Below are 25,653 nucleotides of genomic sequence, written 5' to 3'. Positions count from 1 at the left end.
GCGGATGATTTGTTGACAGGATTTCCTGTAATGAGTTGTGGGGCTAAACAGATTATCATATTCCCAATACAACATTTGACACAAAAATCCATGCAAACAAATTACAACTGCAATCACACGGCTTTGGATCTGGTTAAAGCCTCTACGCCAATTTAATGTCGTCTTCAGTAACAGGTTATTTCCTGCACCTGTAATGAATGAACAGGGTGGACCTGCCACCACGAGCACATTGGAAAAAAGGATTACGAACTGTTAAAAATCACCCCTCTCCAGCACATGGTCTCTGTGCTGCAGGCACAGCCATTGTTACTGCTGTCAACTGGAGCTGTTGTACTCTCAGCTCCCTCCATTCAGTCGTCCTTTAGTGGAGCGCTGCAAGTCTACAAATACAGCCTGGAGCAACAGTGCCCCCTACTGCACCAGGGTGTCTTTATTTCCTTTTTTCTTCCCCTGCCTGCTTCACCGTATACGAAGAGCTGACTCATAACCCATTCATGGATTCAACAGAGCAGGAATAAATGATACACAAGTAATAACACTAAGTGAAGATTAGGTACAAAAACCCTTCATTAATTACATTAGTATTGGACTGAGCATTGCAGATCCACCACAAGCTTTGTCTTAGACAAAAAAAAACATAAGATTTGCTGCCTCATGCTGAGATCAAACAGTGTCATGGCCTTGTATCAAAGCTTGTTTCACTTGGCTTACTTTATGAGCAGCTCTTGTCTGGTATCATCCCGTGACCCCTCAGCTCCCTCGCTCTGTAGGGGACAGAGTATGCGGCCAGCAGCTGTGCTTATTTAAAGAAGCAGCCCAGTGATATGCTGCGTTGAAGGTTCTGAACCTGTTCCTACCCCCAGAGCCAGCAGCAAACCACAGCTTCAGCTTGACCTCCAACGGTCTGTTATTTTTCTCTTCTGCCTCCCCAAAGGGCAGATTAACAACGAGCCACTTCATATGCGCACACACACACACACACACTCTGGGGCCAGACAACTCTGCAGGCCTCTTGACAGGCTTCTCCTTTTCCACCAAATGGCAAACTAGCAGGAGTGCTGAAGAAAAGACTGCAGAGTGAGTGCATGAGTTCATGGAAAATGGAACACTGTCTACCATTTACTTTTCACTAGACATTTCTGGGCCACTGTTCAATTTTCATTTTTCATTCCTAATGTAGAAAAACTATTTTCCACTGCTCTCGTTTCCTGGCAAACTGAAGACCCAGGCTGCTCTGGCCAGAGCCCTTAGAAAAACAGCTGCAGACAGGGATAAAAATAATTACAGCTCTATTTGTCTTCCAAGAGACACACTTTTAACCAGACCTACTCCCTTCCCCTACGAGCTGCTCCACTTTCACTCTCCTGCACTCACAATAAAGTCATTCACAACAAAGACATCATGGCTCTATGTACTCACACAAGCTCATATGTTTCACCACACTGGCAGGAAACAAATATTGTACACACAAGATGGCAGGTCAGCCTTGTTGTTAGAGTCTGCATTTTCACTGAACACATTTCTTCACAATTTCTCCTACAAAACATTTCCTGCTGGGTTTATATATAAAAATACTCATTTATTTTTAATTTATGTAACACTTTCGATTCTGCATAATGACTCTCTAGTTCACCAAGCAGTAAAAAAAAAAACAAAAAAAAAAACTGCCCACTGTCCATATTTTAAAGCTTTAAAAGCTTCAAATCTACTTTTTTCCTGTGCATTGCTGCTGCCATCTACTGGCAAATGAAGTCAGAACCTCCTGAATGTGTTTCCATGTTTTATTGTGGGATTTCACACACAAAAATGTGCCTAGATTAGAAAGACTGGAATAAAAAAATAACATTTAACAGACATGGCAATAACAATTTCAGAAAACCTCATCACGATATTCCACAAGCAAGTGTTATTTGTAGTGTAGACACTTTTACACATGGTTAACTGGGCAGGAATATGTAACAACCCATCTACATACAGTTTTGTATTTGCACGTATCAGTAACCGCTCCTAAAACATGTGATGGCAGGAAAACATGAGATCTGATAGGGACAAGATTAGAAAGATGGAATGTGTTCAACATTTCAAAATAAGATAATCTTTACAAAGTTTATTAACCTCGGAGTGCTACGACAGAGAGCAGGTTATTGTCATCCTGTGTCCAAAGCTCGACCTCCGTTATATTCAGACTCACAACTCACACACACCTGCAGCCACTGTACCAAACAGTGCATAAATATCAGTGTCTTTATGGAATACTATAACTTTCTTCGCACACGCACTCACACATTTTCATTCGACATCATCTTCCGTTAATGACTGCGAGCTGATGATTCGCTGAAAAACAAGAGAAACATCTTCAGAGGTTGTTCACATAAGATCCACAACAGCCAAATGCCTGCACATGTTTTCTCTTCCTCACATTACACAGGGAATTAACCAGTTATTTGTAACGATAGTATTTTTGTCTTAGAGGTGAAATAACCAAGAGTTTCTGATATATGGCTCTCAGTTTTGGATGGCTCTAAGATTGCTTTTGCATCCTTTCTTGTCCCAGAGACCACAAAAAGTGACTGGGGGGTTTCTAAGGATGCGCCACCATCCAACCATCACACTGAAATTTGAATGAGAGATGCAGGAAGTCCTCACCTGGCTGATGCTGGGCAGTTTGGTGAGCAGCATTTGGAAAACTGGAGGCGGCAGTGTTTGCTGGAGCACCTGAAGAAGCTGCTGAGGTTGGCCGCATACTGCAATTGCGTTGGTCAGGTGGTCCACACCTTTCTCGAATTCACCTACGTTAGGATTAGAGAAGGTTTTAAAATGGGGGTGATATAAGAACATTTAGCTTTCCTGGAGATTGCTGAAGTGTTTGGAAACAATGGACTTGACTATTTAAACTTTGAATATATCACAAGTACACAGGCAAACTAAATGCAGCACAGGTTGTGTGTCCAAACGACCTACATGAAGCTGCTTCTCCTGATTTGCCACAGTCACAGATCACTGCTTTCTAAGCTTTTAGTGATGCTACATGTGTATCCTGCACAGACGTATGACTATACGTGGCTAACCTTGTGACAGGAGCTCTTCTCCGAGTTGAATTTCCTCCAGAAAGAATTTCTGAACAGCTTCCGGGTCCTTCAAATCCGGCAGCTTCAAAGTCAACAAAAAGCCATAAACGCACAATTAGATCCCAGTAACAAGAAAGTATGAAATACATGAAAATGACTGGTTGGCCATTTGTCCTACCCTTGTAATTGCAGACTTCTCACTGGAAATATTATTCCTTTTTCTACCTGTGAGACAAAAGTGAATGAGTGCTTTCGTACAACATGGTAACAACTGGACCGCTGCGAGCAGCATGCTTCATTCACGAGTTAGCGAGATACATATCCTGCAACGTAGGCGAGGAAAAGTAAGCGAAACAACAGATTAACAACCTCTACGTTGTGAGTAATAGATTAGGCAAAACTATTTAAAGTAGTTGAATAGATTTCAGTGGTTTTTTATAAATATAGCGTCCTAGCGGTGTGTTTGCCACATGGTCTCTACCCCGCTCCCGCTATAAGTTGACTACTGAGCTAACTTCCCCCTCCAACTCAAGCACTTACGTTCACGTAGTTTTTCCTTAAAGCGAGGGTCACTCCGCCGCTTTCTGTCAAAATAAATGCAGTATGCGACAAAAAGGGCTCCACACACCCCGGCAATGATTACGCTCGTCCTACCGCTCATCGTACCTGAAACCACGGACACAGCAAAGGGACCTGGCTAGCTAGCTGGGGAGCAGCTAGCATGCTGCTGCGGAAGTGCAGAGAGGAAGTACGTAAGACGTAATGTCAGAGAGGAAGTACGTAGGACGTAATGGCCTGTTTCTTTTATTTTTATTTTATTTTATTTTATTATCTTTCTTAATTACACCACCAACATTAAACATAAAATTATAAACCTGTTAAACCTGCTGTAATTAATAAAATATTAATAAAAAAAAGTCTATTAACTAGAATAGTAAAACATATTTGATATAAGTCTGTATTTATAAATATACACCCACTCAGCTAGAACCTGTGCTATAGCTTAATTCCACTTAATAACACTTGGCACTGTTGAGAAGTATTCAGATCCTTTGCTTCAAGGCCGGATCATTTACAAGGCAAAGTGGGAAGCTGCGACAGTCGCTTCGTGGTAATAATATATCACTGAAGTCTGTCAATCCAAATCCACCTTTAACATCATAATTCATTTAGTTAATACTGTGTTTGGTTTTTATGGTTGTTCTTAATACAGACATGAAAGATCTGATTTTTTTTTTGCATTGTTATTTTAGGCACATTATATTTGTTGATACTCTTGACTTAGATGAAGATCAGATCGCATTTTATGACAAATGAATGCAGAAATTCATCCTTTTTCTTGCCACTGTAGGCATGTTTGGTCGAAGTGTTGAAAAAGTTTATTTAGCATATAATATGTTTTATTAATCTTTAGCAATGAGCAAAGAACAAGCTTCATTTGTAAACACTATCTGCATAACAAAGTACTTCCTTTCAAAAGAGAAAGACAGGTAAAAAGTAAAAATTCCCCTTTGAAATTAAGGAGAATGATGCTAAAAATATAGAAGAAACACTGCTAAATTATATTTAAGCAGAGTATATAGAAACAAGTTCAATTTTCCCCACTGATTGCAGCAGACAAAGAGTACTTCACAAACTATGGTATTTATTTCAAACAGAGGCTTCTGCTTTGCTTACATTTTTACAATAAATTACACAATGACCATCATCAGATGAGCCTAATAAATACTATTGAGCATTTTTCAATAAGCTCTATTACTTTCTTTTTATCTATGATCAAGACCATTTTCCACATACAGGATCATACAGCTTTAGCTTCAGGCCATGTACAGGTTGGAAAATAGTTGAGCTGCATCCACCATTCTCCTCTTACAAGCACAAGCTTTAGAAAAACTAAACAAAACAGAACAGAATACAAACTAAAACCAAACATGACATTTTTAAAAAAAAAAAAAAGAGGAAGAAAGAAAACAATTAAAACGGATGAAAGAGGCAGAACGGAACGTAAACTTAAATCTGCTCCTACAGAAAAACAAAAAGAAAACAAGAATGATGACAAAGGGGAGAGAACAAACATGCTGTAACCCTCAGTATTTACACTCGAACTACAGTTAAAACCGTAAAACTGTCTGTACAGAAAAGTACATGTTATTAACAGTGCAAGATATTAAATAGCTTGACTCAAAACACTTCTCAATATACAAATGTATACCAAAAGCATACAATTACATACAAGTGCCAAACAAAATGTAACTTCAGGTTATGATACAGCAGGGGGGTCTATACAAAGGAAACACTGGAGATGTCTTCAGAAATGTATACACATACATCACTTTATGATATAAATGCACATTTACAATATCTTTACCTTTAATCTGGTCATAGTACAGGAGACAGAACCAAACAGATTTGGTAGGGATGAGTATGAGCAGAAGCTGGCATGTCATATTGATCATGAGTAAAAATAGAAAGAGATGCCAAAAGATACAAAGTATGATCTGCTTTAATTAATGAAGCAGAAATATATGGAATCAGATAACTTCATATTGTTTGAAACACTGCAAATGTGGAGTTCAGCTTAATTCATGTGTTCTGCAGTACTGAGTACATGCTGTAAATACCTCCTATGGCTGTCTTCAAGTTCACTTTGTCCAGTTGCAGATGTGCATCATCAAATCTTCAGTGAAGACGATGGGACTGAGAGGAAACTTAATGGGTGATGAGTACATAATCAAATAGGCTGACGAACTGAAGTAATGTGACCGCTGCATTCACATCATCTGTCATTGCACACCTTATACTGCACAACTCAACAGTTATACCCAAGCCGGATGAGTATTCAGTAGTAGCTCTGCTCGTCAAATAATACCACACTCTGTTCAAAACCATCCGTATCTGTCAGACCCAGCCCTTCACTGCCCGCTCACTCATACAGCATTTTTCAGTCTTTTGTAAGGGACACGTTATTCCAGCTGACCCTCTGATGTGACAAGAGGATCAGAAAAAATAAAAGTACTGTCCTTTCTCAAAGTGCCCCAAAGAGAAGAACAAAAAGGCACTACAGTATCATTCCATATTCACCCACTGACACTGTCAGTGGACCAACGATGGTCTGAAACCCTTTCTATCACCACCTATGTGACTTAATGCAAACGCGTACAAGTCTGTGTGCCTGTACGTGACAAGAGCATCGTCAACCACTTGAGGTTTAACCACATGAAGGCCTTTTCAAATGAGGGTGGACAGAGAATCGTGGCAAAGTTACATTTCAGACGTGCTTGATGCCAATGTGGCAGTGTTCCTCTGAATACCCCATAATAATAATAATAATAATATGGCCAGCACAGGCTGCACCACGTGAAGCTCTGAGGACAGAGCACAGAGGGGTCCTCACGGGAAATCATCCCTTACCAATATAACTTTATCAAATGGAAACAATTATTGCTTGCAAAAACAATTCTTACAAATGTTCAATTAAAGAGCGCAAAAGACAAATTTGTATTATTTTTTTTTGACAAATGTCATTCCCCTACACAATCTTCATAAAAGTGCACTTAAGTGCTATTAGCTTGCCAAGGAAACAGTTGTCAATAGAAAATAGTGCTTGTTTCTTGTTATTTTTTTTTGTCTCTGGTCTGTTTTTGTGCCCCAGTAGTTACAGTATGTAGGTTGACTTGTCCGTCCTGTTGGAAGGGAGCGGGGGTGGTGACCCCAGGGTGCTGGTTAAGTGCTTAGTGCAGTGGCTCCTTGCTGGTTCATCCTGTCACCTGCACTCCACTGATACCCCAGAGTTCTGAGAAGAGGAGGATGAGGATGACACCGGAGGGTCAGCCAGTGTCAGCATTACTGCTGCAGTCAGTGAGCTGGAGGACGGCGAGGAGGAGGAGGATGAAGAAGAGGACGCAGCCACAGTGCCTGCAGAGAACATGAAGACAATTTGTTATGGTCTCAGGAATGTAGGTGGAGATGGCACGGAGCGGGTTGCACCTGTTACTTTTAAGCTCAATCCCAGCCAAGTTTGACATGTGGGCACACACTCTGCAACCATCTGAAAACAGCTGGTGAAACCCCATCCTGGTAAACAAGAGCTGACTCACTTTCCCGTTCCTTCTTCTTCATGCGTTTTCGCCGTCTGTCAATGGAGGCCACCTCAGACTTGAGGGAGAGGTAGTGGTTCCTGATGTCCTGCAGCTTCTCCTGAAGAAATGCAATCCTCTCCAGGCTGCTCATCTTCTCCAAGTCAGCTGAGTGAACACAAATAATACATTTTAGGACTTTAGGGACAGCAAAGAACAGACTGTTGGTATAAATGAAACTTTAGTAAACAACTTGGAAACACTTGCTAAATAGGACACACACAGAACAATGGCTAAAAAAGGCTGATCAACTGTTGATGAAGATACTAATGATTTAATACCTGTAATGATAACAAATTAGTGTGCAACACTTACACATCTGGAAGCTCCACTTATACACACGCTGCGATCTTCCATGGTTGTCTCTGTGCTGGGCGTGATCAGCATCACCTTGCTTGTGGTACTTATGGCTCGAGGGGGGAGATCGTCCGTGACACTTGGGCGAAGTGGCAGCCTTCACGTCTGATGCGATGTTCTTAGAGGCAGTTGTTTTGGCAGCGCCCTCAGCAACAGACTGGTCCTCACTGTCACTGCTGTTGGCTGGAGGAGAGAAGGGAGGGAAACAATAAAAGGACACTGCTCACGCAAAATGTCACATCATTTCCCCATCTGAAACCTGCAACTTAATATAAGGAAACAAGTAAATGTGGAATACAAGATAAGAGTACCGCTGGCAGTTGAAACTGGAAGACTAGCAAGGTGTTAGCTACATCTTTCTACATCTCTCGTTACCTGTTTTCCTATTCTTTTTGGGAGGCACACCTAGGCTCTTGCGGTTTGGCTTGTGTTTCTTTGAGGCTCCACCTGTCTGTGATTCTTTCTGCCGCTTCTGGCTCACAGACGCTACAGAGGAAAAAGCAAAAAGACGGTGAGGGAATAGGCAGACTGTGAAATGAGTTGTCAGAGTGTGTTTCTTTAATGCTCCATCCTGAGGAAAAATAATGAATTCTGTCATTTGAAAGTATTTTCAAATATATTTTTCTGTCATTTGTACCTTTGGACTTCTGCTCGCTTTCCTGTTGGCTGCTGCTGCTCAGCTCTAGGCTGCAGCTGCTGCTGCTGTTGCAGGAGAGGCTGACATCAAACACCTTTGAGGGGGAACCTGCCCCTTCATCCTGAGGGAGGTCTTGCAGCTCCCCACCGAGACTCTCGACTTCCACCGTGCTGCTGTCCGTCTCACTGCGCCCGCCTGCCACTTCCTCCTGTGTGGGACCTGGAGGAAGAGTGTCAGAAACCGGCTCTGAGGGCAAAGTGGGGGGAATGGACGGTGCAGGGGAGGAAGGCTGCGCTTGACTAGAGTCTTCCACAGCGCTGACTCCTCCTGAGGTGGACTCTGGCGTTGTTGGTGGTGTGTTGAGTACAGAGTTACTGCCACTGCTCGGAAACTCCTGTAGTTTGTCGTTCTCCATCTGCTCCTCTGAGGGTTCGTCCTCAGGTCCAGCATCCTGTTCAACACTCTGCTCTTCCAGACACGAGGGAACAGGTGGTGGTGAATTGGCTGCCTCTGTGTCTGAGTCAGAGAATAACTCTTTGAGAGTCTTCTTGGGCCACTGGGCCTGGATGCTGGACCACACATCTTTTTGTCCTTTAGAGCGAACGGCAGGTCGTTCCTCTGCATTCCCAGACATTTTGGGCCTCTTCTCAGGAATCTCCCAGAATGCAGCTTGTCTGACACTTTTGGTCTTCTCCTTAATCCCGCTGTACTTCTTGGAAAGAGAACCTTTGGTTTTTGGGCGGCTTCGCTCACATTCCTCAGCATGAGGCTGTGCCAGCACTGCAGCTTCATCATCTGAACTGCTGCTGGACGAGGCCCCCCTCTCCTCTCCAGGGCCAGCTGCTCTCTCTTCCAGCTTCCTGGGAGAGCCTCCAGGTACCCAGTCAGCACTTCTGGTGTTTCTAGACTTAGCTTTGGATTGACCTTTCGGGGTTCTCTCCGCTACACTGTCAGATTTCCTCTTCCTGGTGCTCGCCTCCCCCTCTAACTCTGGTTGGCTTCTGCGCTTTCCAACATCTGCATTCTCTGCACTGACTAAATCCTGGCTCCTTCCCGAGACTGGAGAAGGTTTGGATCTTTCAGGAGGGGCTCCACTCTCCCAGCATTCTGATGTTTGTGGCAGCTCTGGTAGGGCCTTTCTGAGGCTGCCTCTGCAACCCGGGCGATCCTCTTCATTTTGCTCTCTCTCCTCATCCTCATGCTCACTTTCGTCCGTGGACATCTCAGACGCTGAGGTAGACAAGACAGAACTTCTGTTAGTTTCAGCAGGATTTCAAAAGCCATTAACAATGTGCTTCAGATCAGAGTGAAACTGTCTAATCTGCTGTAAGAGAGCATGAGGACTACACATTTAAAAGTGGTGCTACCTTGTAGGCCATTGAGGATAGAAGTAATTTCAATAGACTTGACTGGAGACTGCTGAGTCCCTTTGTCCTCACCCTCGTCCATCTTGGAAAAGACATCCTGACTCAGGCCACATTTGGAGCGAGGGATGCGGTTTGTGTTGGACGAAGGGCTGAGGACTTCTCTGTCATTGAGCCTCTCCAACCTGTCTCGCTCCCTCTCAGCTTTGTTCTGTCAGAATTGAATGCAGTCAATGATTCATGAAATCAAACCAGATTGAAGCAGAAAATTGCAACTCTCCAAACTTGTACCTTTATTTTTTTGCGGTGCTTTATTTTTGGTACATTCTTATTGGCAGGGCGCACAATCTTGTCAGCTTTGATCCATTCATCATATCTAAAAGTCAAAAAGTACAAAAGACAAGAAACAATTTCATCATTCAGATCTTTGTGAGGAGCTTAAAATCTCCACTAAAAAAAACCACCCACCACACAGACACTCTACTGTCTGACCCCAACATGTTGCTGTGACACAATAAGCCTCAGCAGCAGAAGAGGAAATCCTATGGTGTTATGTGGAAAAAGACAAACCTTTACGATGAAGAAACAAACAATATTGACACCGACCACCACACAAATCATATTCAACAGAGTTCCAACAGTACCGAGTGTGCTACTTGGGTCGAATGAGGAAAATGAAGTTTCACGACATCACACACGACAGACACAATGCAGAGAACATCCCACTGTCTTTTATAGAGTGCTAGAGGACCACACAACAACATTAAGCCAATGAAATGCTGATTGCACTAGGTAACCTCTGTGTCATGGTACCCTAACACTCTACTTAACACTGCATTAACCCTGACCCACTGGGGAGGGGGGAGAGGGTTGAGAGGTAGAGGTGAGTGTAGCAGCACTTTGACTGGCCTTTCAGAGGTTCAAAGGGTAGCTCACATTAAAATATCATATTACAGGATCAAAAAATTGTTTAATCAAAACCAGTGGTTGGCAATTTCCTGCTCAAAAGCAATTAAAACTCAGCTGGTCTGTAGATTTTGTTGAAAGACAGACAGCTGGGGGACAGACAGACAGGGGATTCAGTCAAAACTGAGAGAGGGAAGCTGAGGAGTGATCGACATCAACCCAATACTCAGTTCTGTTTCCACCACTAGATGGCCCAGTGTTCTCCATAATCAGAGTACTGACCATGGAACTGGCTCAGATGAAGTAGAATTGTGAAGAAGGCATGTATCTGTTACTGCTGCGGGGATACCCATGTAGCAGTGATCCCCTGAGCTGAATTGAAGGTTAATAATAATTTTTTTTAAGGTGAATATAGACATTAGGTGATTTCTCCCCAGGTCCTGTCTTACCTGACGTTCCAGCCACAGTAGTGCACCAGGTAGAGCACCTCTCCCCCCTCCACGTCTGCCTCTTTCACAGTGGCCTCGTACGTCTTCAGATTGCGGCCTCGCCCATACCTCACCTGCACCTTCATCCCCGGGGGGTAACACTCAAACTCCTCCCCTTCCTCCCCCTCCTGACTGCTGTCATCCCTGCAAGAAAAACAGTTCAGCACTTCCTGGCCCTAGGCTGCCCCATTCAACACCACAGAACCCCACCCACAGCCACCCACCTAACTCACTGCCTGCTGCTAGGATGCCTGTTTTCTTATAAATTAGCTCCACCCTTGCCTGTCCTGTCCCATTAGAGCATTAGGCCTTTAACAGTAAAGAAACATAAACTTCCACTTATTGTCCTAGTCCAGTGTAGCCTACAGCAAACTGCAGATTGACAGTAATCCAGTCAGAGAACAATATATGGAGTATTTCAGCAAATAAAACAAAAATCAGTCTGTCATGGCAGAATTCAATCATCTTACATGTAAATTAACGCTACTGTTATATCTAACCCTATATCCACAAACAACATACTTGGGATTCTCATTCACACACACGACAAGAAACACAGCAGCCACAAGGAGGCGCTAGTGGGGGAACAGTCTGGAGATGTGAAGCTGGAGGGTGGTGCACGAGTGCCAGTAAGTGGTTTAGGCGCAGAGGCCATAGGGGCAGGTTAGCACAGCAAAGCACAACTTGGCAGGCAGCGCAGCAACTTAAAGCAAGACTAGAGCGCAGAGAGGAAGCACGACCACGAGATCCAATTTGATCAGCTGCCACAAAAACAGCCATGACACAGCGCCCCACGCAATCCCTGTCATACCTAACTGCTCCGAAAGCTCATTTTCCTCAAGACACAACAATAAAATGATGCACTTTTGGTGCAGCAGTGCACACTGGACAACTGAAGAAACTGTTACCACCCTAAGACTGGGGACACACTAGGCTGATCAGCTATACACACAGATGATGTAGACCCCTCAGTGATAAATATGGTTACAAAAAACTAATTAGCAAACACTAAATTTTTTTTTTGTAGCAATTATAACAACTAAGTTATTTTAAGTTTTGTTTATTTAATGTTATCAAATATTACAAGATCAACTTTCTTGGTTTTCAATTGGTTGCAAGTGAAATATTTTAAGGTTTAGACAAATTTAAATTCAATGGCATTACCATGGACATCTCGATAGGTATTTTTTCATGTGTTCTAATGTTTCAGAGATCAAATCATTAATAGATCGATCAAAGCTTATTAGCAGATTCATCAGTAATGACAATAATCAGTTGTTATAGCCCTAAACAAATTATCTTAAAGTAAAACTTATGACAATTTCCTGAAATCCAATGCAATTAAAATTTAAATAAAAATAATAATAACTGTTTTGTAGTGAAAAGCCAGAAAGAGTCAGTCAAGCTGCAGAAGTCAAACTACCTTTCAACTCACTGCACTCAGGCAGTAACTTAACAATCAATGTGGAACAGGGGTTTCTCTCCATATAATTAATTACAATCATTAAGATAGCCTTCATTAAAATATAATTTTGGCTTTGCACACAGTCTGCAGCTAGAATAAAAATGTGATCCTCACATACTACAGGTTTCCTTCAGACGATAGGCTGTACACATCAAACAAGTTTGATATCATCAGGAAAGCTCAGATCAGTTCAGCTTGAAGGTTGTTGTCGCTGTGACTGTAAAGCATCGCACCACATAATCTGTGAGGAACACTGACCCGGGGGATCATGAGAGGATCAGGGAACCTCCTGAATATCAGAAGGTCTACATATGATGATAATCTGCATGGCCATACCACAGCCTCTGGTAGTAAAAACTACACACAGCAACAGCATGATCAAGACATACAGTATATAAAGATGGAGATTTTTTACTTTCAATCAGACACAAAAATTGTAAACAAAGCATGTGGACTTTTAACTTTTTGTTGAAGTGTATTCTAGCCTGTCCCCAGTCACCCAAACAACCGTAACACAACTGCAATATTGGAGGGTGAACAAACACAGGCCTAAACTAGACAGAGAGCACTGCTCTAGATGCTGTGAACGGGAAACAACAGGGGAAAAGGCACCTAACTGAGAGCAAACATTTCAAGTCAAACATTTATCAGCACTCAGATTCCTTTGTCTTCTAAAGATGATGGCCTCTCAAGCACTATATTGGAACTACCTTGCTAATGCATCAGTGACAACATACACACATGGAACACTTGAACAACATCAATAAGCCAAAAAATGAGAGAAGAGACAGGAAGAGGGGACAGAGAAACTGATACGAGTTTAGAAAGGGGAAGAAATCAAGAAGAGCAACAGCCATGTTGTCTGTGAGTGTGAGTGAGGTTGGCCACACTCAAACAATCCCAGCCAGAGACAGAGAGGGGAGGGGGAGCACAGCATGACATGCCAGGTGAGAGGCAGCAGTCAGGCTTTGGTGCTCTAAGATGTCTCTGCCAGCTGATGTTGACTAATCCACAAGAATTAATAATAGCACGGAGGGCAGTGGGTAAGAGCTTAGTTAGAACAGAGAGAGGTGAGCTTTCCTCTATCGTTAGCAGGTAGCGGTGGATTGTGGGTATGTTGGGTATTAGTGTCACTGAGGTCAGAAAGGTCACTATTCTTCATCTCTTAATGGTCCTTTAGGTTTTTACTGCCACCAAGGACACTGAAGCATTATTTGTCTGGAGAAACTCTGAAAGCTCTTCACAGTCCTGCATGGAGCTCGTTTTTGTGCCATGTAAATATATCAAATTTGTACAACCTTGGTGGAGGGACCATCCCTTCAGACCACCTACCCAGAGTTGTCCTTGCTCTCCTGCTCGTCATCCTGCTCCGGCTTTGTGTTCTCAGCTCCTATGCATTCCGTCAGCGAGCCCTGATCTGCGTCTGCCTTGAGGGGAGCATCCTCTTCTTCTTCTTCATCGTCATCATCGTCGTCATTTCCACTGTCCTTTTCCTCAGTTTTCAATGGCTCAGGCTCTGTTTCAGTTTGGGTAAAATCAGGTTTCTCCTCCTATGGGAGAGGGATGCTTTCAATATCAACATGTACATGGGTGGTCTGCAATGACTAACTAAAGATAAGAAAAAATAAACTGGATTTTGAAGAACGCACCTTGCAGACTGCAGACTGTGCACTGCAGGATTCTCCATCTTCCTGGGCTTTCTGCTCTTCTGAGCTGGATGATGTGGGAGCCGTTACTGCTGCCTCCACTTCAGACTTCACCTCACCCTTGGGACCCTGCTTCAATGGGAGGTCCATCCTGAAAGTGATGGCAGTGGAGGTGCAGTATTCCTCAAATCCATACAAGTACCTGCATGATGACAGATTCCTTGTTAACCTACCAAGAATATGTTAGCCCTGCTAAAATCTAATCATGAGGAGTTTGCATAGAACAGTGCATGTAAGTGTGAAAAATCCCAAAAACAGAATCTTCATCTGCCCAACGACATTTAAAGCCTATACGTACTTGCGGTAAGCACATTTAACATTGTAGCCGGCGGCTGAGTTGAGCACAGGGATTCCCAGATCCTGATAGACTTGTTTCCAAACAGAGCCACTCTCTATCTGCTCAAACATGGACACAGAGGAACACAGTTCTACAGTTAGTCTACATCAAATGAGACAAGTGTGACCAAAGTCAAACTACAGAGAGAGAAGTAAATCTCCAACTGATACTCACATTGTCAAAGCCTCCCAGTTTGTGCACCAGCCTGTAGAGCTTGAACAGGTTCAGGTTCCTGTAGCCCAGAACAGGCCTCTTGTTGATGGAAGTTCCTGAGGCGGCAAAACAAAAAATGGGTTGAGATGGTACACTTGACAACATTAGATTAACTGTAGACCTTTTTTAAAAAGAAATTGGAGCTAAATTAACTACTGAGGACTGAAAATTTATTTAGTAAAAGTATTCAAGCATTATATAAAAAAAACTATCACAAGGGTGTTCTGGCTGGTAAAAGAAAATAAAGGATATTAGATTAGGAAAAGTAGAAAATGTAAATGTTTGTGGCAGCCTTAAAACCTGTAGAGACCACATGGTGTTGGTATGGGCAGCGGAAAATGGAAATGACATCAAATTGTGTTATTCATCTGTCTAATTTATCCAACTCTTCTTTGATCTTGATCTTGATGAACATTTTGAACATTAACCTTCAACATAAAAAGCTATACACACAGTTTGCTTTGAAGAAAGCCTGTAAACAGCCATTTTATCTGCACTCTGGATTCACCTCTGTCTTCCATGAACTTGTAAAGCTGCTGCAGAAAGTTCTCCCTCTCCTCTGGGAACGGCTCCACTTCCTCCTGCAGACAGGAAACAAGACAGTTTGAGGATCACTTTTAGTTGGCCGTTGTGGGGTGAAAAGCATGTGAGCAGTTCGGCATCTAACCTCCTCCTCTTCACCACTGGCATCTTCCTCCTGCTCTTCCTCCTCATCATCATCCTCGTCCTCGCTGCTGGAACTTTCCTCCTTCACTTCTGTCTTCCAGATGCTGGGTATGACCAGATGCTCCTGGAACTCCAAGGCTGCATCCAGTGCTGTCAAACGCACGCAGAAAGCAGATAATACAACATATTTAGCATCTTAACAGTAAGGTCTACTTATCATTCCTTGCTCCAATGATCTAGCAAACGGGGCTGGCAAGTCAAACTAAACCATTTTGCAGAGACCGAATCTTTTTCAGGCTAAATAAACACAACTGAAACATGAACAGGTGTTTCAGTCAGCATCTGTCACTGGATGTGATATGTGTGAACATATATGTGTGTCTGCACATATGTGGGTGCTCACGGTAGTGAGGCGAGGAAATTATGTGAATGAAACGAGTGATACAAGCCTCAAGCAAAATACTTACGTTACCACTTTATTTTTCTTTGTTTATACAACTGTTAACTCTGAAAATAACACCCATACATTTTGACATAAACATGACGACAAGCAGCTATAGAAGAAAGCAGCAGGAAAATCTGCCAGGAGTATTTGCAGTGACTCAGAGCAGCAGAAGCATTCAGCCACAATGTCACAGGTGGATTTAAGTAGCATCTAACCACACTGGCAGATGCTTGTTTTACGCTTTTCTAATGCGGAAAATATCACAAGTCTGAGTCAACCACCTGTGAATACCAAGACTGGGATCATACAAAGCTGCTTCCTCACTGTAATTATGAGAGAGTAAGAGCTCTGCAGCAAAAAAAAAAAAGAAAAAAAAAAAGGGACCACTATATGAAGAGCATGGTGAGGACTTCAAATATAAATAGACTCGACAGCGACAGGAGCTCTCCACTGCTGCATTTTCCCCGAACAAAAACAAAAGTTCTCTTTCTTCAGTCTGCCTTGCTGCAACCCACTCTGTGAACGCTTTCTGCCAAATGTGTCAATGCACAGACCAGCCCACAGATGTCAGGGACTAGATACACGCAGCAGTGCACCAGTTCTAATATAATATTTACATCCTAAAGCTTTACGTTTAACTCACCTGGTTTGAGACCTGCGTCGGCTTTTGGGGGACAATCGCTGTTGATCTCGCGTATGTCCTTCCGCAGCACCATGTAACTGCAAAACACAGCATCTCTGATTACAATGTCCACAGTGACACTGTGTAGACAATATGTGTTGAACTACAAGGTTTAGCTCTAAGAAGTGACTGTGAGTATAGCCAACCAAATAGGCAAACAGTGAAAATCTAAGTGGATCGTTCTTTTCCTGAAACAAATGGAGCACTATAAAAGTATAACAGTGAGAAGTAGTCGTCACATTAAAGTCTTGTTAAAAATACTGACAGGGAGCAGGCTGCCTAATCTTGCAGTCCAGCACCTACAACAACCTCAAACACTAAGTGTACAGTCAGTTTCCTTTCTTACAACATGATTTGGCAGACAGACAGATCAGTGGAGCTTGTAAGATGATTGCAGTCATAGGTTTGGCTGATGCGCCAGAAAGACAATTGGAGGCGGTATCCATAGATAGAGGATATTTTTTTTAAATGCATGTTGCTAAAGTGGCACCAGTCTGTATTTAAAATTAAAACAAGATTATTTTCTTCCCAGTTTGCTTTTTATAATGTAAGCATGCTAATATGTGCTCATTCGCAATGATAGGAATAGGAGTCATATACAATCGGAGGATGAAACTAGATCAAAGGTTAAAGTCAGCAGAATCCAACTCCTGTCGACCACAAATGTGAGCAATGTGTTAAAAACATTAAATAAAGTCAACACACTGAAGTGGTGCTTCCAGACTCTCCTCCATTATTACTACAAGTGCTTTTCTCTCAGAGATCTAATTTTCAGTTCGTACAGTTATAAGTACAGCATAACCAATTCTAAACTATTGATTATCAGATTGATTACACTAGACACTTACACTTAATCTATGAAACTATGAAAAACACCCATTACATCTTAAAGTCAAATATTATTGTTAATATAAACTTTTATCTAACAGTCGAAAACCCACATTTAAATACAATTTACATTGTAATTTACATAGTGTGTTTCCTCCAAAACACTGGAGGAAAACAAACCTGAAAATCTTGTCTTTAAAGACTTAGATAGATTGTACAGCATCCAGCTCACAGCTTTTGTTTAGCGCTTCAAGGCCACTCTATTAAAGAGTATATGGTAAAATAAAAGAGACATGAGCAAATGCCTGAGGATCTTATTTATGAATTAACAGATTGTTACATTGTCTTTTCCTTCAAATGTAATTAACAACTAAGCAATAATCAGTACAATCCAATTAATTTATTAACCTATTAATTTCATTGAATAACTGACATATTTGTTTCAGCCACAAATATGACAAGGAGCTTCAGTTTTTTTCATCAGTCTAATCACTTTTGCAGCCCAGTTGTGTACAGCTCAACCTCCTCAGTGATTAAACTGTCATTTTCTGTATATGTCAACAGCAGCCGACCAAACAAGAAAATACAGCAGCTTCTGTTTCCATTGTTACTGTGGTAACCAGATCTGATTAAATAATAGTCACTTCATTACAACTCCTGTGTCCCCTATGACTGTGACCTCGCTTTCTTTAAAAAGTGTTTTCTTACGCCATTATTTTTGAAAGGCATGTCGAATGGCTATCACTAACAATACCAAACTCTGCAGGGGAAAGCGAACACAGCGACTGTGCCGCTGTGCAGCAAAGGTCATGTGCCTTATGGATGTGACCTCTTTTTTAAAAAAAAAACAAAGAAATCTCACAGGGAGCTGCAGTATACAATACCATTACTCTGCAATAACAGGCGAGAAGAGTGTGGCATAAATGATAAAGGTGCAATGATAAACAATGATAAGTGGAGAGTGTGTACTGTATGCATATATATAAAAAACACATAAAGGAAATGGTGCAGCAATGTAGCAGCTCTAGCTTTAGTGAAAAGGCATCTGCTGATGGATGTGAAGATTTTCACTTCATACTGCAAGATCTCAGCAACGATTATGTGGTAAACCAACACAACATATAAAACATTCTTTGTGAGGGCTACTTTGAAAACCTGAAACAGATCAAGCTAACATCCCAAAGATCAGACTGTATCAGACTGATGCATCACAGTACATACGGTATGAGTAGCAGATTGTTATTCCTTCCACATAAAAACACTGGAGAAAAACAAACCTGAAAATCTCATTAACAAGGACAGAGATTTTCCGACTTCCTTATTTCTTATATTCACCTCTGGATACACACACTCAGAGAGGATATTTCCCACAAGCCTATCTTGTTGGATTTATCATTCCTTATCTTATCAGTCTCATCAGCTCTCCCCTTCACCTGACTATTAGCAAAAAATACAAGTGATAAGACTTCCTGGGCTGCAAACATGTCTTGAGCTGCAGATTAAGGGTCATGTTGATGAGTTGCACTGGATATCTACTGAGGAACGCAGACTCAAGGCTGTTCTGTCATCAGTGGAATTCAAACAGACAGAAAGTAGTCTCTGGAGCAGCAAGCCAACACCAGAGTAATTTATGTAGAGTGGGAGCTATGTTTCTACCCACATACAGAGACTGCAGTAACAAACCACTAGCTGAGTGCAGGCTCATGACAGGACTTTCCTCTCTTCGCCACAGACAAAACAATCAAGCTGTGTGATTCCACGCCGACGGCAGGCTGCAGGGAAGCTACCTTACCTCACTAGGAACTTACAGCCTTAGGAGAAATAAAATAGCGCAACCCAGCACTGCCAGGGAAGGCACAGAGTGTCTTAACTCCTGTTGGCAGTTTGCAAAATGTGAAACAGCTCCAAAGATTTGTCATGAGTGGGAAGTTCATACCACGTTACAATAGAAAGAAATATATCAAAAGGCAGGAAAAAGCAAAAGGATCAATTATTTGAAATATTTGCAAAGATTATGCTCATACTGTGCACCAATTTCTTGGAGTAGAGTGCACTCAAGTATTTCCTTTTGTGGGTATACAAAGCAGTGCATGGGGTTCTTTTTTCAAAGGTTCACTGCACACAGATCCCATTACACTTATTGAAAGGCTCTTGATGAGGATGTGTTAAACTAGCATTACATGATTAGTTGATTAACTCAATTACAGAAAACTAATCAAGAACAACTCTGATCATTTATCATGAGACTGTGCCAGTCATTTCCTTATCCAAAGATTGGTTTTCCCTTAATGGGAATTGAATACCGTTTACTTGCTACCTAACTTTGTGCTATGCTAGCATAAACATATTGCATGTACATATAAGTTGCTAATGAAAATGTCTAATGATCTACTGTTAATCACTAGTGTGTCCCTGCTTCACATGTGGTATAAATGGTACTTTCAGGACATAAAGACTCACAATTTTCCGTCCTTGAAAGAGCGGACAAAGACGTTGTCCTTCTTCATAGTCACGTCTTCATGGCAGTCCGGGGAGATGACCTTGTTGCACAGAAACAGGAGACAGTCAAGAGGTTAGATGAGGTGGTGCTGTGTGTGTATGTGTGGAAGACAAAGTGGAAAGGGGAGGGTGTTGGGGTATCAGGGTATAGAGTCAAAGACCAAAGCAGTTACAGCAAAAGGCCGTGAATAGAAAATGTGCCGTCTATGAAGTGAAAACAAACAACTGTGAGAGGTGAGGAGTGATGTGTATAGGGGTGTGTTCCCACTCGCAGCATGTGCTACTGCTGCTGCTGCTGTTTACTGGAGCCGAGGAACACGCAGTTGTTCCACTGCCAGGGTTTAAGCCAGAAAAAGCAGCTCCTGCTCATACAGCGCAAACACGCATACTTGCAGGCTGGACGCATTTACACGAGCTCTATGACTCACGTTTGCTATGATATCATTTCCCTCTGTGACACATATGCTGCGCTGCAAATGTGAAAATTAGAGTGTGCAGCTCACAAATCCAGATCCGTTTCATCTGATATTTATTTAATGAGTCCACTTAAGAGCACATTGTATATCAGAGCCATGTCTCGTCATTTACCAGCGTACTACTCCACCCCTCAGCCATAAGGTCACAGTGTAAACAACAACGGGTTACTGTGTAATGTACTTCTCTGTCACAAGGAGGCAGAATGGAGTTCAGTCAGCAGCAAGCCAAGAACAACAAACCCCGGAGGCGGGGCCCTGCTGACTACACAGTTAAAGGGACAGCTTTCCCCACCCGCTCCCATTCTCCCACTTCTACTTGTAACACTTACATAAACAAACTACGCCTGTCACCGTTACATTGTGTGCTTACAGTGGTTGCGAATTAAGGGTGGGTGGAGAGAAAAATAGTTAGGGAAAGACTGAAAAACATCAAATCAATGTTGCTGCACAGTTGCCCACAGCATGGAAAACCAGTCTATCATTTTCCTACCTAAATAGGGGTTAAGCTGCTCAGGTGTCAGCAGCTACAAGTGTGTCTAATTTTTAGAAAGCAGCTATTTTACTAGTTCTACTTAATAATATGCATCTTTTCAACATTTCATGGGCTGAGGATACACAATAACAAACTCCTGCTGACAGCTGGGGTTACATAAGCAGGCGTTTTGATGAACTGGTACTAGGACCAGCAGCAGTAGCCCCTGTTTCTTTGCAGGGATGGAGCAGACAGCCTTAAAGGACAGGAGACTATGCACTCACCAGAGCAGGATACCACGTGGTCTTCTTTTTGTCTCCAGTGGCCACCCCCTCCACACAGACCACTTTACCGAATAGGTCTTCGTTCGGCCGCTGATCGCTCTCCTCTTCTTCACTGGAAGATGAAGACAACTCTTCTTCTTGACTGTGGGGAAAAAAGGAACATTTACTCAACAAACTACACGTTAGAAAGATACAGTCAGCACTTTATTATTTCTCTTCAAATTCATTATTTTGTAACAATAACAAAGTTGTCATTGTCTCCATATGGTATAAACCTTGCATATCAAAATATGTTCCCCAGTAAAGAGCAACATAATCAGAGTTCATGCTGAAAATGTACACTAATGATTGAGAAAGTGGTGTCCCACTTGACTCCATTCTTTCAAAGAAGTATAGCACTGCTGTTTATTAAAGAAAAATATTCTGGGTGCTCAAAGAACTGCAGAGATATTGGCATTGTATATCAAGTCCATGTCAGGCAGGGGATCTCTGCTCATTTTTACCCATTCGACTGCTGTTTAGCTAGAAAACATCAAAAAGTTTCCAACCAACAACCCAACAGCCCTTGGTGAACTTTCTAGTGTTATCATTATGTGTGAAGAATGAGGTCTGCTCTACTGATGGGATCACTCATTAGGATCAGTGTATTGACGAGCCGGACCATTCTCTGCTGTCTGACAGTCATTCTGACGCTCAGGCAGAGCCCTGACTGCATCCAGCAGACAGGCAGTCATGTCTCAGAGTGATCGTGACAGCAGCACCAGCAGGCAAACAGACCCTGCCTCATCTTTTTATGCCTCACTAGGCCTGCTCTGAGCACAACTCTATGTACATACACATATACACACGCTGTCTGGCAGGACACAAGAGCAGTAAATCAGCCAGGCTGCTGCTACTACTACTACTACTACTACAAAAACAACTAAACTGTGAATCAAAGTCATAAACAAAGCACTCTAGCTACTCATTGAAGGAGACACTACAATCCATTTAGGAATTGTAGTGCTCCACACATAAAGACAATTGTAGCAGGAAATGTTTAATGTTTGACCCTTACTTTTAAGACAATAATTTGCAGGAATAGTTTCAGACATTTTGGGAAGATTAGCTGAATAGACAAAAACCACTAGCATTGTGCACTTTAAATATGAAGCAGACTCCCAGCAGCTTGTTTAGCTGCCTTAGTGTGAAAACTGATGAAAACATGAGGAAGTTAGTCTGGTTAAAAATACAAATGAAAACATATATCTACAAACCATCGCCTCTGAAGTTCTCTGATTAAAAGGTTTTATGTAATTTGTTTAATATATACAAAAAAACTAAAGAGAAGACTTTCATATTAGGCTTCTATGTGTCTCTTGTGGCATTGTGTGTATTACTTGGCAACCACCTGGTTAAACAAACAAGATGTCACGTGTTAACTTCTGATAAAAACTAGGGCTATGCAAGCTGTTTCGCCCTGGTTCAAGTCATTACAGTGCAGCGATGTAACATTTGTATCCATCTATTTAGCGCGCAGCAAGAAACTAATTAGCATATTCCCCAAAATGTCCAACTATTTACAGCTTTAACAGTAGCAAAACCTCTTTTAAAACAAGCAATTTAGCCATTTAAACGTTAATCTATACTGTACTGTATCTACTGGTATATAGTTAAGACACTGTTAGTGCACAGGAAGACAACAGGTCCAAGCTGCTCATGTGCAACTGGGACTGTTAGTCAATATTGCATCCATGTTTAGGGTAATATTGACTTTTCTCTAAGTGCCATTAGCAAAGGGTGTCAAAGAATGAGATTACTTAGATGAGTGTCCTCTTATAACACAAAGGAGACACAGTTATATCCAGCGCATCAAAAAAAAAAAACAAAACCCTCAGTAGTTCAGATTCCCTGATGAAAACTCTGCAGTCCCCCAGGAGTAGGCACATCAGACCATAAAACACCTACAGGAACATCTGAGTCAAAGGATGGGTAAAAAAAAAGAGAGAGAGAGAGAGAGAGAGAGAGAAAGAACATTCAGCAGGACCACGCTGTGCTCTCACTGCCTCTCCAGCACGCATGCACACACAGGAGCCCAGCGTGATTAAGGACCTGGAGGAGGCAAGAAGGCTCTCCTCTTCCGGGCCTCAGGGGCTGTTTATGAGGGGATGGTGATGAGAGTAAATCTTTCATTTCAACCGCTGTCAGCATACTTAGAATGAGGGAGCCTGTTACCAATGACTGTGGATCAGCAAAGAAAATCCCTCTCCACCAAAATCACAGCCCTCTCATATATTACGTTTGATATGAGCCCTGCAGGACGCACAGATACTGAGGACAATACTCACATTGGGTTCGATCGTCGGCCACGGTTGCCCTTCTTACCAATGACAGGTGTCCCAAAGTGCTCGGGGTTAGTGAGGGGGAGTCTATCGAGTGTCTGCAGAGGAGACAAACAACAACAAAGAGCCTCAGTGCCAAGTTGTCAGACACTAAATTGGAAGACAAAAGATTTATCTTGTATACCTTGAAGGAAATCTCTTCATGGGATTTTACCAGTTACAAATAGAGGGGTTTACCCAGAACAATGGAGACAGTTTACATTTGACAAGCTTGCAGTAATAGCAGTTTCTGGTTCCTGGTAATATTTCACAGTTCCATATCCAAATGCCAATATGGGACAGTTTAGCACCATTTTATTTTGTGTACTGTGAGTTCTGGTGTGAGACTGTTGGTAAATTAAAAGGAATATGACAATACTTTGTTCTAGGGAAAGATGCAAGAAAAGGCTGCAGGATGACAACACTTGCCTCGCTCTCTGCAAAGTGACGCGCTCCTTTCAGGCAAAGAGAGGAACGTCTCAGGGTTTTCTCATCGCCATCGTCAAACACTGCAGAGACGGGAGACCAACTATTAGACGGCTGTATGTAGGCCACAAACACACACTGAAGCACAAATAAACTCCTGGCCAGTTACTAAATGTCTGCTTGCTTTATGATATTTTAAAAACTAATTACACTTGTCTTTTAAAGGCTTAGATAGATTGTACAGCATCCAGCTCACAGCTTTTGTTAAGCGCTTCAAGGCCACTCTATTAAAGAGTAAATGGTAAAATAAAAGAGACATGAGCAAATGCCTGAGGATCTTATTTATGAATTAACAGATAGTGCATCATGTCGATCTGATATTAAATCTCTCTAGACTAACTTGCATAACGTGCACCCACATCAAGTAACACTAAATACAACAATTCACTTTCAACAGCCGTGCTCCTCTCCAAGATAAATCCAGACGTGTTAAATCCTTAAATTCCATTGTTCATTGCTCAAATGTACTTGGCATCAACAACAAAATAAAACTGAAAACACTTGAGGTAACTTCAGAAGTGACTTATGCTTTTGTTTCCCCACTGATGAATGAAAAGATGAGTGTTTTCAAAACAGGGAACACCCCACGGGCACTCTTAAGCGACAAGCAGCTGCTGAGCGACTACAGATCTGAAAAGGAGTCTTAACATGATATACACTTTGGATTGTCTTAAATCGTAATTGTGTACTCTTGACGACTTGCAATTCTCAAACATAAAAATTGACTGCTTTTGTCTGTTTGATGCGATTGTGAGTTGAATAGCATTGGATTTTGTACTGTTGGTTGCACAAAACAAGCACTTTGAGGATATTGTATAATATGTCAACTTAGGCTGTGAGAAACTAGGAACTGTGTGTTTTAGGATTAATCAGTAATATAAATAAAAAGCCTCGTCACATTATGTTGTACAATATTTTAATGTTGATTCAGAATAGCATAGTCAAGCTCAAGCCTTTCCGGTGTCTACTGTGGACCCAGCGCATTCAAAACTAAGACTGACACTATCCTACAACACAAGGCAAATATCTGTTTATGCCAGTGCTTCAAGAATATAAAGAATATGCCAATAGGACATACTGAGCTTTATTACTGTCACAAAAATATGTCTGGGAAATAATCATACAAGATGCAAGACTTCTACAGTACCAATGACTTGGGGGTTTTGGCATATGTTAAAAGCAAGTGTTACGTTGCTATGAAGTCAGTTACTGAAGTTTGCTGTAGGTTCAGTCTCCTTTTTCGGGCTACTGTATATTTGTTTACATTTTGGCTAACCGCCAAAATAATTAGACGCATGCCAAATTAGCTATTAGCAATTCTTGTTTGCAATATACCCATCAATGCACAGCCAACTATGAGTGGATTTCTTTGATACTACTGGAGTTATAAGGAGCTTTATTCTATGATTTCTAAGCAGACATCAAGATGTATATTCACAGTGGAAATTAGAGATGATCCTCTGGTAGAAAAAGAGTATATGTTTATCAGTGAGAGTGTTGAGATTATATCTGATTTGGGCACCGACCCTTGGGGATGCTTGCCTCACAGTTTGAAAACTTGTAGTGGAGCTCAAGCTGCTTCTAATCTAAGTAAAGTAAAATTGTTTTTATTGTTCATCAAGTTACAGGAGTATTTTTTCCATCTTAATCTTGTTCTGTTGTATTAAAGTTTTTTGTAATTATCTGGTCCATTATTTTTTACACACCATTTTGGAATAAACACTGCAACATACTGGATGTTTCCTTTTGGCTCATCCTGTTATTCTACAATTGTCCAA

At 41.8% G+C, this 25,653-nt stretch overlaps 2 protein-coding genes and 1 non-coding gene across 5 annotated transcripts in view; all 3 read right to left on the bottom strand.

Annotated features, from left to right (window-relative positions):
* Positions 1 to 1,767: 1,767 nt before the first annotated feature.
* Positions 1,768 to 3,809, bottom strand: tomm20a (translocase of outer mitochondrial membrane 20). The gene is made up of 5 exons (XM_026353808.1): positions 3,609 to 3,809; positions 3,247 to 3,293; positions 3,069 to 3,150; positions 2,647 to 2,789; positions 1,768 to 2,334 (listed from the first exon to the last, which is right to left on the bottom strand). The coding sequence occupies exons 1-5, from the start codon at positions 3,727 to 3,729 to the stop codon at positions 2,290 to 2,292; spliced, it is 438 nt and encodes a 145-aa protein (XP_026209593.1). The 5' UTR covers positions 3,730 to 3,809; the 3' UTR covers positions 1,768 to 2,289.
* LOC113159963 lies at positions 2,460 to 2,593 on the bottom strand. The gene has a single exon (XR_003298654.1). It is a non-coding gene; the product is annotated as a small nucleolar RNA SNORA14 (small nucleolar RNA).
* Positions 3,810 to 4,693: 884 nt separating the features above from the next.
* Positions 4,694 to 25,653, bottom strand: part of arid4b (AT-rich interaction domain 4B) — a 34,060-nt gene continuing 13,100 nt past the window's right edge. Inside the window, exons 6-24 of one of the 3 annotated variants that reach the window (XM_026354282.1) lie at positions 23,819 to 23,898; positions 23,357 to 23,448; positions 21,030 to 21,171; positions 19,759 to 19,838; positions 16,432 to 16,508; positions 15,345 to 15,493; positions 15,186 to 15,258; positions 14,639 to 14,733; positions 14,426 to 14,523; positions 14,071 to 14,269; positions 13,754 to 13,971; positions 10,918 to 11,100; positions 9,854 to 9,938; positions 9,566 to 9,773; positions 8,199 to 9,428; positions 7,937 to 8,047; positions 7,520 to 7,744; positions 7,166 to 7,312; positions 4,694 to 6,983 (exon numbers count right to left, since the gene is read on the bottom strand). In XM_026354282.1, coding sequence (XP_026210067.1) covers positions 6,832 to 6,983; positions 7,166 to 7,312; positions 7,520 to 7,744; positions 7,937 to 8,047; positions 8,199 to 9,428; positions 9,566 to 9,773; positions 9,854 to 9,938; positions 10,918 to 11,100; positions 13,754 to 13,971; positions 14,071 to 14,269; positions 14,426 to 14,523; positions 14,639 to 14,733; positions 15,186 to 15,258; positions 15,345 to 15,493; positions 16,432 to 16,508; positions 19,759 to 19,838; positions 21,030 to 21,171; positions 23,357 to 23,448; positions 23,819 to 23,898 — 3,644 coding nt within the window. In that variant the 3' untranslated portion in view covers positions 4,694 to 6,831. The remainder of the gene's footprint in view (positions 6,984 to 7,165; positions 7,313 to 7,519; positions 7,745 to 7,936; positions 8,048 to 8,198; positions 9,429 to 9,565; positions 9,774 to 9,853; positions 9,939 to 10,917; positions 11,101 to 13,753; positions 13,972 to 14,070; positions 14,270 to 14,425; positions 14,524 to 14,638; positions 14,734 to 15,185; positions 15,259 to 15,344; positions 15,494 to 16,431; positions 16,509 to 19,758; positions 19,839 to 21,029; positions 21,172 to 23,356; positions 23,449 to 23,818; positions 23,899 to 25,653) is intronic. The other 2 variants (XM_026354283.1, XM_026354285.1) reach the window with 2 other exon arrangements.

The sequence above is a fragment of the Anabas testudineus genome, chromosome 15 (assembly GCF_900324465.2).
Source record: "Anabas testudineus chromosome 15, fAnaTes1.2, whole genome shotgun sequence".
Taxonomy (NCBI): Eukaryota; Metazoa; Chordata; class Actinopteri; order Anabantiformes; family Anabantidae; genus Anabas; species Anabas testudineus.
The sequence above is the reverse complement of the archived record's forward strand: the minus strand, read 5'-3'. Positions and strand labels throughout refer to the sequence as shown.